The sequence below is a fragment of the Loxodonta africana genome, chromosome 6, assembly GCF_030014295.1.
Source record: "Loxodonta africana isolate mLoxAfr1 chromosome 6, mLoxAfr1.hap2, whole genome shotgun sequence".
Lineage (NCBI taxonomy): Eukaryota > Metazoa > Chordata > Mammalia > Proboscidea > Elephantidae > Loxodonta > Loxodonta africana.
The window spans coordinates 1,206,475-1,223,766 of NC_087347.1; the positions used below are offsets into that span (position 1 = coordinate 1,206,475).

At 58.2% G+C, this 17,292-nt stretch overlaps 1 protein-coding gene across 4 annotated transcripts; it reads left to right on the forward strand.

Annotated features, from left to right (window-relative positions):
- Nucleotides 1–5,721: 5,721 nt before the first annotated feature.
- On the forward strand, nucleotides 5,722–16,452 carry PDCD1 (programmed cell death 1). Of its 4 annotated transcripts, none has more exons than XM_064286345.1 (5): nucleotides 5,722–5,863; nucleotides 11,740–12,099; nucleotides 12,318–12,479; nucleotides 14,172–14,218; nucleotides 15,421–16,452. In XM_064286345.1, the coding sequence occupies exons 1-5, from the start codon at nucleotides 5,788–5,790 to the stop codon at nucleotides 15,652–15,654; spliced, it is 879 nt and encodes a 292-aa protein (XP_064142415.1). In that variant the 5' UTR covers nucleotides 5,722–5,787; the 3' UTR covers nucleotides 15,655–16,452. The 4 variants fall into 4 exon arrangements, with proteins under 4 accessions (XP_064142415.1, XP_064142416.1, XP_064142417.1 ...); XM_064286346.1 differs by having other exon boundaries at nucleotides 15,424–16,452; XM_064286347.1 differs by having other exon boundaries at nucleotides 14,184–14,218.
- Nucleotides 16,453–17,292: the final 840 nt, after the last annotated feature.

Genomic DNA, 17,292 nt, shown 5'->3' on the forward strand with positions numbered 1-17,292 from the left:
TCAGAGAAACAAAGCTTAAAGTCACCCCAAATCCTGCACACGAGCACGCACGGCAGATTTATTCATGACCTGGAACCAGCCCTGATGCCCTCCAAGGCATCCACACTGCAATAAAAGGACCGGGATCATAGATACGGGATCAACCAGAGGACCTCTAGGGCCCAGTGCTGGGAGAGAAAAGTCAGCCCCTAAAGGCTATGCCACACGGGTCCATGTACAGGGCATTTCTGAAACGACGAAGTTTTAGAATTGGGGGGCAGATTCACGGTTGTCGGGGCTGGGAGCAGGGCGGGAGGGAGGTGGGTCTCCTAGGGACATCGTGACAGATCACCGGGAACTGAGGGACTTACAAGAACAGAAACGCACTGACTCACAGTCTGGAGGTTGGGAGTCTGAGATTAGGGTGTCGGCCGTGTTGGTTCCTTCTGGGGCTCTGAGGGAGAATCTGCTCCGGGCTCTTCCAGCTCCTGGTGATGGCGGCCATCCTTGGTGTTCTTTGGCTGACAGCTTTGCCTCCTACAATCTCTGACTACAGGATCACATGGCCATCTTTGCCCTCTGTGTCTCTAGTCTTCTTTCATGAGAACACCACTCATGTTAGCCTAACTGACAGCATCCTCAAAGACCCTATTTCCGAACAGAGTCACAGTCACAGGTACAGGAATTAGGACTTCACCATCTCTTTTGGGGGTCACAATTCCATTTGTAACAAAGGTGCCTCGAGGGATCCTTGTGGAGTTGGGGTGTGCCTATCTGACTGTGGTGGTGTACACATGAACACGCATGGGGTATAAACTGTGTTGAGCCTGGTACACAAACACATAAAAGGGAGTGCAAGTAAACCAGCAAGTCTGAGTAAGATCAGAGCACATCAGTGTCTTGACTCTGATGTTACACTGTAGTTTTGCAAAATATTACCATTGTGGGGACCTGGGCAAAGCAAAACCAGGACCTCACTATTATTCCTTACTGCAGCATGGGACTCAATTAAAAAACACATTAATCACAGCAGAGATTCAAACAGAGACTGTACACCGACGTTCACTGCAGCACTATTCACAGTAGCCAAAATGTGGAAACAACCCCAATGCCCATCAGCAGATGAATGGATAAACAAAATGTGGTCCATACACACAATGGAATACTCCTCACCCAGTGGGAGAAGTGAGTCTTGACACACGCTACCGTGTGCGTGGAGCTTGAAGACCTTATGCTGAGTGAAGTAAGCCTCACTTACACAAAAAGACAAGAAAAAACAAATGAATGGAGACCAAAGTTTATTAGTGGTTACCGGGGTGGGAGGGAGGGGGAAAAGGGGGGTTAACGGTGATGGAAAAATCACGCCGATTGAGGTAGGGTTGCACATACGATTGTCGTGACTGCTGTCAGTAAGTTGCACACCTGTAGAAAGCTGAACTAGCAAACGTTGTGCTGCTTATGTACAACCAGACACCTCATGGGATTTGGTTCCATAGTTTGGAGGTTTAGGGTCATAGTTACATGGGACATCCCAGTTAATTGGCCTAAGAACGTGTTTCGTGCTCCTGATTCTACCTTCTAGTTCTTTTCAGAGTGCCTAGGGCCTTAAAAGCTTGCAAGCAGCCATCCAAAACCGAGCAATTAGTCTCTAGTCACCTGGAGCAACAGAGGAAGAAAGAAAGTCAGGAATAGGAGGAGTATATAACATGTGGCTAATCGCCTCCATGGACAACTGGCCCCTCTGCCACGAGACCAGAAGAGCTGGATGTTGCCTGGCTATAACGACTGAACATTTTGATTAAATAGTCCATAGAAGAATCCTGATCAAAAGGGGGAAAATGCTAAACAGAATTTTAAATTGTCATCAATTCTAGACCTTCTGGAGCCATGGAAGTTGGATGAACCCCTGAAACCATTGCCCTAAGATAACCTTTAAACCTTAAACCAAAAATATTCTCTGAAGTCTTCTTAAAATGAAACAATGGTTTAGCTTGTAGTAAAAAAGTTCTGCATTCAGCATTGTGCTCTTTCAAGAACTATCTATATGAGATCAAATTGACAACAGCAGCTCCAAAGGTTAGATAGGAATCTCAGGGGGGATTAGTGAGTTTATGTTAATGAGGGAGGAACAACTCAGAAAAGGAGGGTAGAAATGGTTTCACAACACAGAATGTAATCAATGTCACTGAATTGTACCTGTACAAACTGTCGAATTAGTGTTTGCATTGCTGAGTATATTCTCAACAACAGGATAAAGTTTAGAGAAAAAACACAATACTCAATTTAAAAATACAGTATTTGTTGTTCATCTGAAGTTCGAATTTAACAGGGCAGTCTGTATTTTATCCAACAACCCCACATTACAGGTTTAATGACCAGCCATTGCCGAGGTGGGGCCAGGTGCAGGTAACAGAACAGACTTCCCTCAGCCTGAAGGTGTTCTGGAAGGAGCACACACCCAGGGAGGGATCCAGGGGTACCCTGACCTCACACCTCCATCCCGGGAGCCTGTCCTGTCCATGCAGCCCAGCACCGTTGCCCTCCTCCCAGTTGTGTTCCCCAGCCCTTCATCTCCTTGTCTGTAACTGGAGGGAGGATGTAGACCCCCCCCCCCGCACCCGTGTCTGTGGTAGGGGTAGAGGTGCTGATAAGGGGTCAGGAGGGCTGCTGCTAGGCTGAAGCTCCAGGAGACTGCGTCCCTGGCCCCCAGACCCACCTGTCCCTTCCACCAGCCCCGGTCCCAGCCCCTTCCCAGACTCAGTCCCAGGAATCAGGTTTGTCCCACCCACCCTCGCGGGAGAGGCTTCTGTGTTCTGTCCCCCGACACCCGCCCTGCACCCGGCGTCAGCTCAGGGCGGGTCCCAGGACGCGCTTCCCCAGCCCCGCCTCTGGGCTCTCCGGGGGCCTCTGCCCACTGGCCCTGCCCCCGCGCCCTAACGGCGCGCCCCTTTTTCCAGCAGGCGGCGGGCCCTGGAGGCCTCACAGCGCCGGCCCCAGCCTCAGCAGAGCCCCTCCCGACTCGGTGCCCATCTCTCCACCGAGCCCCGGTTTCTGATTAGGAGAAATGGGGAAGGGGGGAGGATGGAGGGAGGAAGAGAGGAGAGTGGGGGCGAGTAGACAGGAAAGAAGGAGCTGGGAGGGCAATCCGAATCCTGGAATTTTTCCCTGGGGCCCACATGGCCACTCTTCCCTCCCAGCCGGCAGTGACACAGGGGGTCCCCGCGCCGGGGCCCCAGGCCCGCCAGGGAATGCCGGCAGTTGAGCGGGAGGACAGAGCAGACATTAACCACAGAGGAAGGAAATGATGTTCTAAAGCGCTGAGGGGTGTAAGGGGGGGCAGGTTCTGTCCAGACGGACCCCTTTCAGTGCCAGGCCTGAGGGCCTCTGAAGGGGTGGTCGAATGCCAGCCTGACCTCTGGACAGGGGTGGACCGTCCCCACCCTCACCCTGACTCATCCCCAGCCCAGGGGCCCCCTGACACCCCCAGAGCTCTGGCCCTATGAGGGGAGGGGACACCAGGGTGGGGGTGCCAGGAGACATGTGTCCACATGGGCTGTCCCCTTGGGTCTGCGTGTCCTCACCCTCCAGGCCAGCCCTGCTCACCCTAACCATCTGGCTAGGTGGCAACCTGCAGGTCCCTGGAGGCCTCAAGCCGGACAGAGCCTCCCCAGCCCCAGTGAGCCCTCTGGCCCGGGGCTCCCCCTCCACACCTCCCACATGGTCTGATCAGAGTGGCCCTTTGTTCATAAATTAACGATCCCCCGCTTCCTCCCAGGCGCCTGCTGTAGACTTGTCTTTGATGAACTTTTTCCACCGTTTCTGAGTGTGCTTTCATGCTTTTCCTGCTCAGCCGCGCCCGAGCGCCTTCGAGCCGTGAGGTCTGAGCCCAGAGACCCACGCAAGCACCTCGTCACTAATATCAGCAGTTTCATGCCTTCAGCTTTCCATTGCAGATGACAAAATATTCGAGCAAAATGCAGCGATATTATCAAATCAACTCACACATGGCAACCTAGCCGCTGGGCCCAGAGAGGGCCGGTGGTGTCACTGTGTGCCTCAGACAGCCAGGCGTGGGAGTCGGACTGTGCTGCAGGCCCAGCCCCCACCCCAAGTGCCCCAAACCCCTGCCTCTTCACGGATCCAAACACCCAGCACCTGGCCACCCACAGGCCCAGCGTGGGGGAGGCTGTCAGGAGACCTCAGGGAATGGTCAGACCTGGAACAGTGGCTGCCCCAGGAGCCTGTGTGGGACCCAGTGAAAGCCCACCCTGGAGGCCCTGAGGCTGGAAGCGAAGCGTGCTATTATGGGTTAAATTGAGTCCCCCAGAAACGTGTGTCAGTTTGGCTAGGCCGTGACTCCCACTAATGTGTGGTTGTCCACCATTTTGTCATCTGATGTGATTTTCCTATGTGTTGTAAATCCTACCTCTTTGATGTTAATGAGGTGGGATTAGAAGCAGTTATGTTAATGAGCAGGACCCAATCGACAAGATTAAGTTGTATTTTGAATCCATCTCTTTTGAGATATAAAAGAGAGAAGCTAGCAGAGAGACGGGGTACCTCATACCACCAAGAAACAAGAGCCAGGAGAATAGCGCTTCCTTTGGTCCAAGCTCTGAGAAACTCCTCAACAGGGGAAGATCGATGACAAGGACCTTCCCCCAGAGCACCAGACAACTAAGACAGGTGCCCAGGCCCAGGAATGTTCAGCAGGAGCCAGGAGGGCTAGGGCAAATGCCTGCTCTCTGGGACCACCAAACAGCTCAGATGTCCCCTGAGGGGGGTGGCCCAATGCTGTGGGCGGGTCAGCCCATGCCCCCCTACTGCCCTCTGCCTGCCCAGCTGGGGTCTCGGTGGCCAAGAGGGAGGAAAGAGCAGCCAGCGGAGTCAAATCCTGAGACCACAGGAGAGCCCAGAGGGGGTCAGGGCTCATCACCTGGACGATGCGGCCCAGGCACATGTGGGGCAGAGCAGGGGTGAAGGTGCACAGTGTTGGGAGCCACCTGCCTGCTGCCCCCCCTCCCACTGCCACTGCCCTGCTGCCCCCACTGGCCCCACTGCCCTCCCCCACTGCCCCTCCCCCCACTGCCCAGTCCCCACTGCCCCTCCCCCCACTGCCCTCCCCCACTGCCCCTCCCTGCCCTGCCCCTGCTCTGCCCCCCTCACTGCAGCCTTCCAGGAACCTGGGCCCAAAGAGGGTGACCCTCTTCCTCAGGCTTCAGGGGCTGGAGACCTGGGCACCCTGGGCCTGGAGCTTGGGGGGCAGAAGGTTCTGCACCCCCACCCGCCAGCCTCAGGTACTCTGAGGAGGCAGTGCAGGTGGGAAGTGGAAAGAGGTGACAACAAATAAGCAAAGAGACAAAAACTGCTCGTGGGGCCCAGATTCATCCGCCAAGGTGGAGAGCGGGGTGGTTGGGCGATCACCTCTGTCCTCCTTCTTGCCTCTCTGTCTCTCTCCCTCTTTTTCCCAGCCTTTTTTTTTTTCCATCCTCACTTCCTTCTTCCCTCCCTCCCTCTCTCTCCCTGTTTCTCTCTCTTTCTGTCTCTCTCTCTCTGCATGTACGTATTCCTGTTTCTGTCTCTGTGTCTGTCTGTGTCTCTCTGCTCCCCACCCCACCCTGCCCCCCCAACCCTAACTCTAACCCCACCCACATGAAGGGGGAGGAAGAGGGGGCGGGGGCACAGGCAAGTTCCCTCCCAGCGACCTGACCTGGGACAGTTTCCTTTCCGCTGCCACCCGCCTGGGCCCCAGGCACCCTGAGCAGCCCTGGAGGAGCAGCGCCGGGGACGGCGTGGGGCCACTTGGGCATGCGGGTCGTGTGGACGCCCTGGCAGCTCATCTGGATGGTACTGCAGCTGGGCTGGCGGCTGGGACAGCTCCAAGGTACAGGGTCAGGGATGGGGGGGCAGCGGGCACAGGGAGAGGGTTGGGGTCGGGCACAGTGGACAGGTGCAGGGATGGCCTTGGTCCTGCAAAGCCTGTCCTTGCTGTGGGTGGCCAGGCTCACAGCCCAGCACTGCCCATCCCTGTGATGCATGGCTCCAGGCGGCCAAATGCCCTCTCTGGGCTCTGCCCCTCCTTACCTCCCACCTCACCTGTCCGCCTCACTTGGCAGCATCCTTCTCTTCATCCCAGCTTCCCTCAGTGTCCGTGGGTCAGGGCCGCCCACGCTGGTCTCCCACCCCTTCTCTCTGTGGGTGACAGGCCTGCTGGCCAGAGTCCTACCGGCCAGAGTCCCGCTGGCCTCTCTCTCAGCTGTGTTTCCCTGTGGTGTCCCCTCCTGGCGTGGGGCTGGCTTTGGCCACAGGAGTCACAGGTTGGACGGCCTGGTGATGTTGCTCTATCTCATTGAAAACGTGAGGCGCCGTCGGGGTGTACCGGTCCTGAGCATGGTTCAGAGCATCCTTGGAAGGGCTAGCCCTGGGGTACAGTGGCCATGGCCCCCAGGCCCCTGGTGCAGACCACCCATTGAGGGGTCCTGAGGCCCTGGGTCCCTGGAGAAGGGGCTCTTCCTCCTGGGCTCCCCTCACCCTCAGCCTTCAGGCTCTGAGCTGGCAGGCATTGTACAGACACAGGGACGGAGGCCAGAGGTCTAGAGGTGATTTTCCAGTCTCCAGGCCCTGGGCTGCTCTGGCCTTGCTGGGCACGGCGGTGTCACAGCCATGACATGGGGGACCGGGTGGCAGAGCCATGACACCCCATTTGGGGCTACTATCCCTGAATCCCTAAGCCCAAAGACCCCAGCCACCACCCAGACCCTCTCTGCTCCTGCGAAGGGGCTGCCCGCCGTGGCCCCCACTTCCTCACGCTGGCCGCTCTGTCCCAGGAAGACCCAAGGCTGCTGGAGACCCATTAGAGGCGCACAGTCAGAGGAGGAACCCAAGGCCCCATGGCCAAAAGCCTGCCCACTGGGCCTTGTCGGGCTCTGGGGAGACGGCAGGGAGGGCAGCATCACAGGAGGAAGAATGGGACCCAACGGGGAGCCATGACTCGGGCCAGCCAACACCAGGGTGTGTCCCTGACCCCACTTAACACCAGGGCTTCCCCTAGGTGGGGTATCAGAGCACCATTCCTACTGCCCACTTCCAGTTCCCAATGCCACCCTCCCACTCGTGCGCCGGCCAGACTCTCCCATGCAGTGTGCCTCCATTTCCCCGCTCGTCCCAGGGATCGTGTTGTGAGGACCCCTTTGCTATCAGTGCCACTGTGCCAGCCACCTGCTATGCTCCTCCTCCAGCTCTGGCCCTTTTTTTCCCCGACACTTTTTTTTTTTTTAAGTTCATTCATTTGATTATTTCCATCTTGCAATTTCGAAAATTGTCAAACATACAGAAAAGTGACAGATACAGAACAGGAGCACCCTCACCCAGAGCCGCCTGCTGGGGAAGTTTGCTCACTTGCTGTCCCGCTCTACGCACAGGGCTGGGTCCCACTGAAGCGTGGGAGCACGGGCAGCAGCTCCCAGGGGCACCTTACCCCCAAACACTCCGGTGTGCTTCTTCCAGGGACGAAGCTGTCTCTTGTGCACCTATAAGCTGTACCATTGTCAAATAGGCATCTGCATGTGGGCATCCCAAGAGCCCCATCAAGTCTTTGGGCACTGGGTTTTATTTTCCCTGCAAATGGTTACACTCTTGGCTGATAACAGAAAGGTTCGAGGTTCGAGTCCACCCAGAGGAGCCTCGGAAGTAAGGCCAGGCTCCCCGCTTCCAAAAAACCAGCCATTGAAAACCCTGTTGAGTGCAGTTCTGCTCTGACACACGTGAGGTTGCCATGAGTCGGGGTCTCCGTGATGACACTGGTTTGGTAAACATACTATTGCTAACATTTTTAGGTGAAATTTCCTAGAATTTCCCGAGAATGGGTTTTTAACTTCTGGCAGTATTTATAAATATAAACGTCCCCTTTTACTGTGACCTTGAACTTTACACATTATGCATAACTGATCGCCTGAAGTGTGTTACATCTACCCATTCAGCATGTTTTCCATTTGAAGGAGCATAATCAATCCGACACTTCAAATTAGTTCGCAATTTGTAACTTCTGTTTTTAGTACATTTAGGAGTTTGGGTTTGGTTTTTAGGATTTAAATACAGTAACAGTGTTTCTTTTAGTTAGCATCATCTTCCATAACGCCTTTGGGGCTGGGTTTTATTTCTCCCGCAAACAGCTAAATGCTCAGCTGACAACCGAAAGGCTGGAGGTTCAGGTCCACGCAGACGTGCCTCAGAAGAAAGGCCTGGCGATCTGCTTCTGAAAAATCAGCCACTGAAAACCCTCCGGAGCGCAGTTCTGCTCTGACACACACGGGGTTGCCGTGACCAAAGCCAACTCAACGGCAACAAGTTTGGCTGATTTATTCTCCCGTGGTCTGGAAGCAGGCCAGGGTCACTGCCCCAAGGAGATGTTCCGTTTTCTTAGCCTCCTTTCCTCTCTGTCTTCCCATGTGGTTTCCTGAAGACACAAGGCAGGGGGCGGGGGAGCACCCTCTGGGTTGATCTCGGGTTTCTTTGAGGGGAGTTTACATCAGAGACGAGCTGTGGGTCCTTCTCGGGGACCCAGCAGGGACCCATGGTGTGGCGTGTCAGTGGCCGGGCAAGGTGCAGCAGGTTGCAACCAGAAAAAGGACATGAGGCCCACCTGTCCCTGTATCAATTTCTGTAGAAAAGTAGGCAACATTTAGAACTTCATTTCACAGATGATATGGTTAGTTTCACGAAGGTTCATGCCACAGGGATGAAGGAAATCCTCGCCCACAGTCCCAAAGTTCAGCCCTCCGTCAGCACCCTTGCCAGAAAACATTATCTGCTCGTCAGTTGCCGTTGAGTCGATTCCAACTCATAGAAACCCTATATGACAGAGTAGAATTGCCTCATAAGTTTTCCAAGGCTGTAATCTTTATGGAGGAAACCCTGGTGGCGTAGCGGTTAAGTGCTCAGCTGCTAATCAAAAGGTCAGCAGTTCGAATCCGCCAGGCACTCCTTGGAAACGCTATGGGGCAGTTCTACTCTGTCCTATAGGGTCACTATGAGTTGAAATTGACTCGACAGCAGTGGGTTTGGTTTCTGGGTTTTTTTTTTAATCTTTACGGAAGCCGACAGCCACATCTTTTTCCCGAGGAGCGGCGGGTGGGTTCGAACCACTGATCGTTCCATTAGCAGCTGAGCACTTAACCACTGCATCACCATCTGCTACAGGCATTTGAAGCTCCTTCTGGTGTTTCACCCACGTGGTATCCTTGTGCACAGACTCTCCTCTCCAGCAGCGGGGACCCCAGTATGGCCCCCATAGCCCCAGGGGCACTGGCTGCTTTAGATGTTCGCAACGTGTGGCTGTCTGCGATGCTCTGTTGTGCCCAGCACTGGCCGAGAGCTGGCTGCTTCCTCTGCTCCCTCCAGGGCACCATCTGGCACCAATGTCACCACCCCCCGTGGGGCCCAGCACCGCCCTGCTCCACGGGTCATTAGGGCTCAGTTAGGGCTCAGACAGCTGGCCTGCCACCCCTCCCGGCCTAGGCTGTGGCCGGTACAGACAGCCTGCCAGGCTCCGTGGACACCCCTTCCCCCACAGAACTGCCAGGACAGGCCCACTAACCCCTCCACGGGGCCCCAGCCTGAAGATGGCCTCGAGGCCTGCCTCACAGGGTCGTGACCACACTCAAGCCCAGTGTAATGCTCAGACGGGACCAGTAGATACAATAGGGCCGAACTGACCACCATGGGCTGGGCACTGTCCACTGTCAGAGGCCAGAGAAGCTGCAGGGTGGGAAAGTGGTGGGGGCCCAGGCTGGCTTCCTAGTTTGCAACGGGTGACAGTGCTAGCCCTGCCTGCCCTGCGGAGGTGGGATAGTCCTGCATTTGTCCCTGAGCACTGCTGTGACAACGCAGGACCACAGAAGCACACTGGCCCAGCCACCTCAAGGCCAACGGGCCCTTTAAAATCTGTGATGTCTTAAGCAAATGGGGGTCATTCTGAATACCTCCTTCGGCTCCTCAGTGATGGGAGAGGTCATCCTGGTCACAGGAGCCCTGGAGTGGCTGTCCTTCCTTCTGAGCCCTCGCCGGGTGGGCTTCTGACTGCACCAGGAAAGGCACTGAGCACAGGCATGGTTCCCCCTCAGAGCCTGGCATCATGCCGCAAACAGGTCATTGTGACCCACCAGAGGCCAGCCTGTCCCTAGGAGCAGAGGAACCCGTAGCCATGGCAACCCAGGCTGTGCATCTGTGAGGACAAGGCGTCCACTGCAACAAGCACGTTCATTAAGGTCCCTCCAAGGCCTGTTTGTGTCACTGCTTGGAGGTGGGTGGGCACCTAGAAACTAGACACTCACCTGGGGTGGCAAAGACAGCTCAGGCAGAGCCAGAGGGACGTGGTTTGAGGGGCACTTGCCCTGGGACCCCCATCACTGAGTCTGTCTGGCACCAACGTGGGAGTCAGTGGGGTACGTGTGGGGGTGGGGAGAGGGACCCACCTTCCAATAACCTTTGGGCTCTGAGCTATGTTCCCAAGGTTGTCGTGTCGTTTAACACTGGCCATCAAGATGACCTCAGTGCAGGGTGCCAGGAGCCTCCCACTGTGTGTTACATGGGTCTCGCTGGGGGGTCGGGGGGCTCCCTCCACCAGCGCCAGCAAGCCTAATGTGTGTGTGCACATGTGTGTGCACGTGTGTGCATGTGGCTGTGAGTGTGTGTGTGTACACATGTGTGTGCTGTGCATGGACGTGGCTGTGTGTGTGTGCGCATGTGGCTGTGTGTACCTATGTGTGCGTGTGGCTGTGTGTGTACATATATGTGCGTGTGCATGAATGTGGCTGTGTGAGTGTGTGTGAGTGCATGTGCATGTGTGTGCATCTGTGAGTGTGACTGTGCATGGGTGTGTGGGACCGTGAGTATGTGTGCATACGCAGGTGTATATGAGCTGTGGGCCAGTGAGGAAGGTCCTTGGCAGGAAGAGGCCTGGAGCCCAGTGATGACCAAGAGCCCGTGGCCTCAGTGCGCCTGGCAGGACCAGGGCTCTTGCAGTAACATGGTCTGGCGAGTCCTTGTTGGGGGGCTGGCCAGATGTAACTTGGGGTGGATAGACACAGGATGGTCAGGCCTGTTTCCTGGTCCATATAAGGGAAGGTGGGCCATGGTCTCCAAGGCCTCCTTGCTCTCATTGTGAGCCTGGTCTTGACAGTGTATGTGGGTGGTGGAGCTGGCCAGTGATGCCTATACACGGTGACCCCAATAGGCCTTGGCTGGTCCCAGTTCTGACCCGTCAGAGACGGTAGCAAAGGCCAAACCCTTAGTCTGCTGAGGGCCAAGCTCAGCCCAAGGCTAGGGATCTCCATGGGAACCCAACCCCCGCCCAGCCCAACCTTAGAGCCCCCTGCTCCACTGAGGTGTTTCAAGGCTGGCTGGCCAGTGGACACGGAACCAGGACGCCCAGGAGTGGGCAGAGCTCTGGAGTCACAGGGGGCAGTGAAGGCCCTTATGATCTCCCTTGGGAGACAAATGGGGGACCCAGGGTCAGAGCCAGAGCAGTGGACAGAAGCCCCCAGTGTCAGATCTCAGTAAAGTCAAAGGGAAAAGTCCCATCACGAGAGCTGCCAAAGTGAGGGGCCACCTGGCAGGAGTGAGTGCCGCATCGCTGGGGCATGCAAGAAGAAGCTGAAAGGCCCCTTGACAGACATACTGCATGGGGTGGGTTGCAGAAGTCTCAGAGGGTCTCACAGACTGCCTGGGCCCCTCCCTCATGGCTGGCCCTTCTCTCCCCAGTCTGCCCCGAAAGGCCCGGGAGCCCCCTCACTTTCTTGCCAGCCCAGCTGACAGTGCCTGAGGGCGGGGAAGCCACCTTCTTCTGCAGCTACCCCAACATGACAGCGCCCACCATGCTGAACTGGTACCGGAGCAGCCCCAGCAACCAGTCGGTCAAGCTGGCCGCCTTCCCCAAGGACCACGGCGAGCCAGCCCGGGACCAGCGCTTCAGCATCACGCAGCTGGCGGGCAAGCAGGCCTTCCGTCTGCACATCAGCACCGTCCTGCGCAACGACAGCAACACCTACTACTGCGGGGCCATCAACCTGCCCCCTGAGACGCAGATCACTGAGAGCCCCTGTGCGGAGCTCACAGTGACGGGTGAGGCCTCAGGCCAGGCAGGGGGCAGAGGGGCACCCAGGGGCGTCGGGGGCAGCCGGGGCAGGGGGTCTATGCAGCCCCAGGCCAGGCAGGTCACTCATCTGGGGGGGTCTGCGGGGAGGTGGGGCCTCTCCCAAAGGGGGCCTCTGCCCCAGCCCCCATCAGGCCTTGGTCAGCTTCGAGGCCTGAGGTCCCATCCATCTGTGTCTTCCCTCCAGACAGAGTCTCAGAATCACCCACCACACACCCCAGCCCTGCACCTGGGCCCAAGGGCCAGTTCCAGGCCCTGGTCATCAGCATCACGAGTGTCCTAGTGGGTGTCCTGGTGCTGCTGTTGCTGGCCTGGGTCCTGGCCACTGTCCTTCCCAGGGGCACTCAAGGTAATGCCCTCCTGCAGCCCCATGTGGCTTCGCTCCCCAAACATCTCCCTCCATGACCCCTCCCCACCCTCCCTCATCCCCCACCCATCTTCCACCCCTCCATCCTCCTCCCTCCCACACCCTCCATCTCTCTATACTTCCATCCATCCCTCCTCCCTCCTCACCCCTCTTGTACACCTCTCTTCCTTCCTCCATTCCTCTGCACCCCCACCCCTCCACCTCCCCTCGACCCCCACCCTGCTGCTTAAAGAGCTGGACCGGAGGGCCCCCCCACCTCATCGTGTCTCTCAAAGACCCTGGTCACTTCCTTCCAGGGCACTTTCTCTGGGGAGAGAGGTGAGGCCTTTCTCAAGGTCACACAGAAAGGCCACCTCCGAGACGCTCCCCACCTTCTGCCTGGGCAGCCTCTTTTCACGCCCCCCAACTCAGGCTGCACCTCATAGGCCTTGGGCCGGGGACTTTGTGAAAGTGCTTTGTAAGCAGCAATGTGTGAGGCCTGTGGTCAGGGCTGCTCAGCCACAGAGCTGAGGGAGGTGTTTCCTGACGCCTCTGCCCCCTCACACCCTGACCACCCGTGAGGCGCCCTGCTGTGGATGCCTGCCCTCAACCCCCTCAAACACCCTGACCATGTGAGGGGACCACTGCAGACACCCCTGTCTCCCCCCACACCACACACACCCCGACCATGTGAGGGGACCACTGCAGACACCCCTGTCTCCCCCCACACCACACATACCCCGACCATGTGAGGGGACCACTGCAGACACCCCTGTCTCCCCCCACACCACACATACCCCGACCATGTGAGGGGACCACTGCAGACACCCCTGTCTCCCCCCAGACCACACACACCCTGACCACGTGAGGGGACCACTGCAGACACCCCTGTCTCCCCCGACACCACACACACCCCGACCATGTGAGGGGTCCACTACGGACACCTCTGTCCCCCCCCCGACACCACACACACCCTGACCATGTGAGGGGACCACTGCAGACACCCCTGTCTCCCCCCACACCACACACACCCTGACCATGTGAGGGGACCACTGCAGACACCCCTGTCTCCCCCCACACCACACACACCCTGACCATGTGAGGGGACCACTGCAGACACCCCTGTCTCCCCCCACACCACACACACCCTGACCATGTGAGGGGACCACTGCAGACACCCCTGTCTCCCCCCACACCACACACACCCTGACCATGTGAGGGGACCACTGCAGACACCCCTGTCTCCCCCCGACACCACACACACCCCGACCATGTGAGGGGTCCACTACGGACACCTCTGTCCCCCCCCCGACACCACACACACCCCGACCATGTGAGGGGACCACTGCAGACACCCCTGTCTCCCCCCACACACACACCTGACTGCGTGCTTCTTGACCTTGCCAGAGGACACTGAGGTGCAGACAGCAGGCCCCTTGCCCGGAAGCGTGAAACCAGGCCGTAGATGCAGTTGTGCACCTGATAACTCACAGTCCAAACAGACACTCGAGTGAATGCGGGTGGGAGGCTCCTATTCACTACACAGCTGCAGGGGGTGGGGGCAGGTTAACCAGACAGTCAGGAAGCGGGGCAGTGCTCGCCCACCCGGCACACAGAGCCCCCAGGAGAGGCGGGTGGAGCCCTCGGGGCGGCGGCCCTGAAGGACACCTTAGCACTTCTGCACCTGATGCCCAGGTCGCTCTGCAGGAGCCAGCGGAGCACGGAGCGACGGCCAGCCTGCGGTGAGCCCCCTTCCCCTCCTGCCACCGCTCCCTGTGTGCCTGGCTCTGCGGGGGGGCAGGTGGAGGGGCTGGCACAGGGAGGGCGACCCGAGGGGCTGCAGCCTGGGACCCAGACTCCAAGCAGCATTGCCTCCATCCCTCATCCTGACGTCCCCAGGGCACTCCCGTTGTTTCCCAGGGCGGTGGACCCACACTGTCAGCAGAGAGTGCATGTGTGTACGTGTGTGCACGTAAAGGCTGTGTGTTGTGTGCACGTGTACATGCGCGTCTGTGGACAGCTGCTGGGCACCGTCATTGCTTTTCCTGTGCTGGGGGAGGGAAGAGATGCTGACCAGAGGAGATGAGCCGCTTCCCCCACCCCCTCAGACAAGCCCCCACCCCCCACCCCACCCCAAGCCCGTCACCTAGCAGCGCTGGGCAGAGTTGGAACAGTCATTAGCCTGTGGGACCAGAAGTAAAAGGCCGTAGGCACAGCCCCGGCCCTGTCAGCTCAGAGGCCTTGCGTCACCACCCATGTCCCCATGTTTGGGAGATGGGGATGCTGGACCCCAGGAAGGAGTAAGCCCTACCTGCAGTGGCAGAGGGAGTGAGGCCCCACTCACAGCCCCTCCATCCAGGATCTCCCCGGCCTGGGCCCCTGGGCAGGCCTCTGTGCCTCATTCCTGTTGCCCCCACAGAGCTTGATTCCTCCAGCTGTGGTGTTGACCCCGTGGCTCACCCAGCAGCTTGGTGCTGGGAGAAGGGACCTCACCCCAGCTTCCACCCAGGCCACCTACGGTAGCCGCCACCCTCCCCATGACCCACTGTGAGTGTGTATGTCAGCATGTGTGCACATGTGTGAGTGTGTGTGCGTAGGTGCGAGCACATTGTGTGAAAGTGTGGGCATGCATGTGTTGGCATGTGAGCACGCTTGCACGTGTGCATGTTGATTGAGCACCTGTGTGCACCCTTGTATGAGTGTGTGGTGAGTACCTGCGCACACAACCGTGGACACGTGTGAATGTGTGTGTTCTGTGGCTCCACACCTAGGGACTTTTTTTTTTTCTAGTGCCATCCCACCTAGGGACAGCCCCTCTGTAAATAAGAACCCGCACACTCAGTCGCAGTCAGGAACCGGGTGGGTGTCTGGGTCCCCGCAGCAGCACAGCTGCATCGGTCACTCAGAGAAGCAGCTGACCTCCCCCTCTTTCTTCTCCTGGAAGAAGGAGGACCCTTCGGCCACACCTGTGTTCACTGTGGACTACGGCGAGCTGGACTTCCAGCGAAGGGAGAAGACCCCAGAGCCCCCCGGTGCCTGCTTACCCGAGCAGACAGAGTACGCCACCATTGTTTTCCCAGATGGCGTGTCCCACATGGGCCGCAGGGGCTCAGCCGATGGCCTGTGGGGACCCCGGCCTCTGAGGCCAGAGGACACTCACTGCTCCTGGCCCCTCTGACCACTGGCCTCGGTCCCCCATGGCCTTGAGGCCCCCGCTGAGAGCTAAGGCCAGCTCCTTCACTCTGGAGAGCATGCAGGTCAGGGAACAGTGGGGCCACTTGAGGGGTGAGCCCTGTCCCCACAGGACTGCCCTGCTCCTGCCCTGCATGGTGGCTGAAGTCACACTGGACTCTCCAGTGCTCACAGCAAGCCTGGGCAGCAGGTAGTACCTCTGTCGCCCCAGGCTGAGGAAGACAGGACTCAGGAGGATGGGACAGCCCCAGCCACAGGCCTTGTGTGGGCAGAGCTGGCCCCTGTAATCACAGCTGCGGCACAGCTGGGCTCCTCGCACCTCCAACACCCACCCACCAGGGCCCGCCAGCTCCTCCCCACAGGCAAGGCCTGGGCTGTGGCAGAAGCTGCATGGAAGGGGCCCGGGGGTGCCCCATAATGGAGGAGACAGGCACACCCAACAGGGTCAGGGCCGCCCTGAGGGGCTGCAGCCTCACTGCTCATCCCAGCGTTGTGTAACCATCTCTGCCACCCACCTGTGGGGAGCAGGGGACAGAGCCCCTTCTGGGGGCAGGTGCCCTTCTGCTGGGTGCCAATGGCGAGACTGGCAGCTCGTCTTTCCGTCCGGGCACGGCTGTCTGCTGTCCATAGAGCAGGGTGCCTGGAGTCCCTGTGGCCAGTGGCCACCAGGTGGTTGGGGCCCAGGAGCAAGTGCCCCCATCCTAGGTACAGCACTCACAGGCTGGGCAACCCCTCCCCACTAGGGTTTATTATATTATATATTATAATTAAATAATAATGGAATCTCTGCAAAAGGGCCTAAGACTGTCCGTTAGGGTGGTTGAAGGGATGGGTGGGAGGGAGAAGAGAGCCAGCCTCCGCGGGTGAGCTGAGACCCTGGGGGGGAAATGTGCCTGCCCGCTGAAACCCCAGCTGAGTCAGGCCCAGGGGTCTGGCCTGACTCCGTGGCCCCCACACCTTCACTGTCCCCAGAAACACACAGCCCCTCTGAGGACTCCTTGTTCGTGTTCACACAACCCCCACACCACACACCCAGAAGTATGAAATCTCTCAAACTTCCAGGCTTTGAGCCAGGGGGTCCCACGGCCCCTCACCAGACCAAGTCAGCTTCACAGGCGGGTGTCCCAAGAGTGCTCAGACCTGTGACTGCCCTGCTCCAACCCTGGTCCTGGGGTCCCTCCAGGGCAGGGCGGGGGCCAGGTAGGGGGCAGGACACAACCGAATGGGGAAACGAGGTCCCTGTCCTGAGTGCACGGGAGATGCTGCTCTCCTCCTCCAGACAGATGTGGCTGGGGGGTGGGGCATTGATGCTGGAGGGACCTTGGCCTCCATCCTTAACAACAATGGCAGACACCCCTCCCCAGCCCATCCTTCACACACACCCGGTGTAGTGAGCCTGGCCAAGGCCCTCAGACACAGCCCTCATCACCTCTGGTGCCTGAGGCAAGAGGTGGAAGAAGGTGAAATGCTGCCATCTACATGTGGTCCTGGAGGAGCAAGCTGAGACAAGGTGAGAGGGACCCAGGGCCAGAGGAACCAGGAGGAGGACCCTGCAGAGGCCATGGTCCCGTGAGCTGGAAAGCCCAGTGGACTCCACGGAAATACCACCACAAGCAATGAGAAA

Coding starts and splice junctions, on each gene's coding strand:
- PDCD1 (XM_064286345.1), top strand. CDS start 5,788: ATGCGGGTCGTGTGGACGCCCTGGCAGCTCATCTGGATGGTACTGCAG. Junction 12,100..12,317: donor TGCGGAGCTCACAGTGACGG/GTGAGGCCTCAG, acceptor TCTTCCCTCCAG/ACAGAGTCTCAGAATCACCC. Junction 12,480..14,171: donor CCTTCCCAGGGGCACTCAAG/GTAATGCCCTCC, acceptor CCTGATGCCCAG/GTCGCTCTGCAGGAGCCAGC.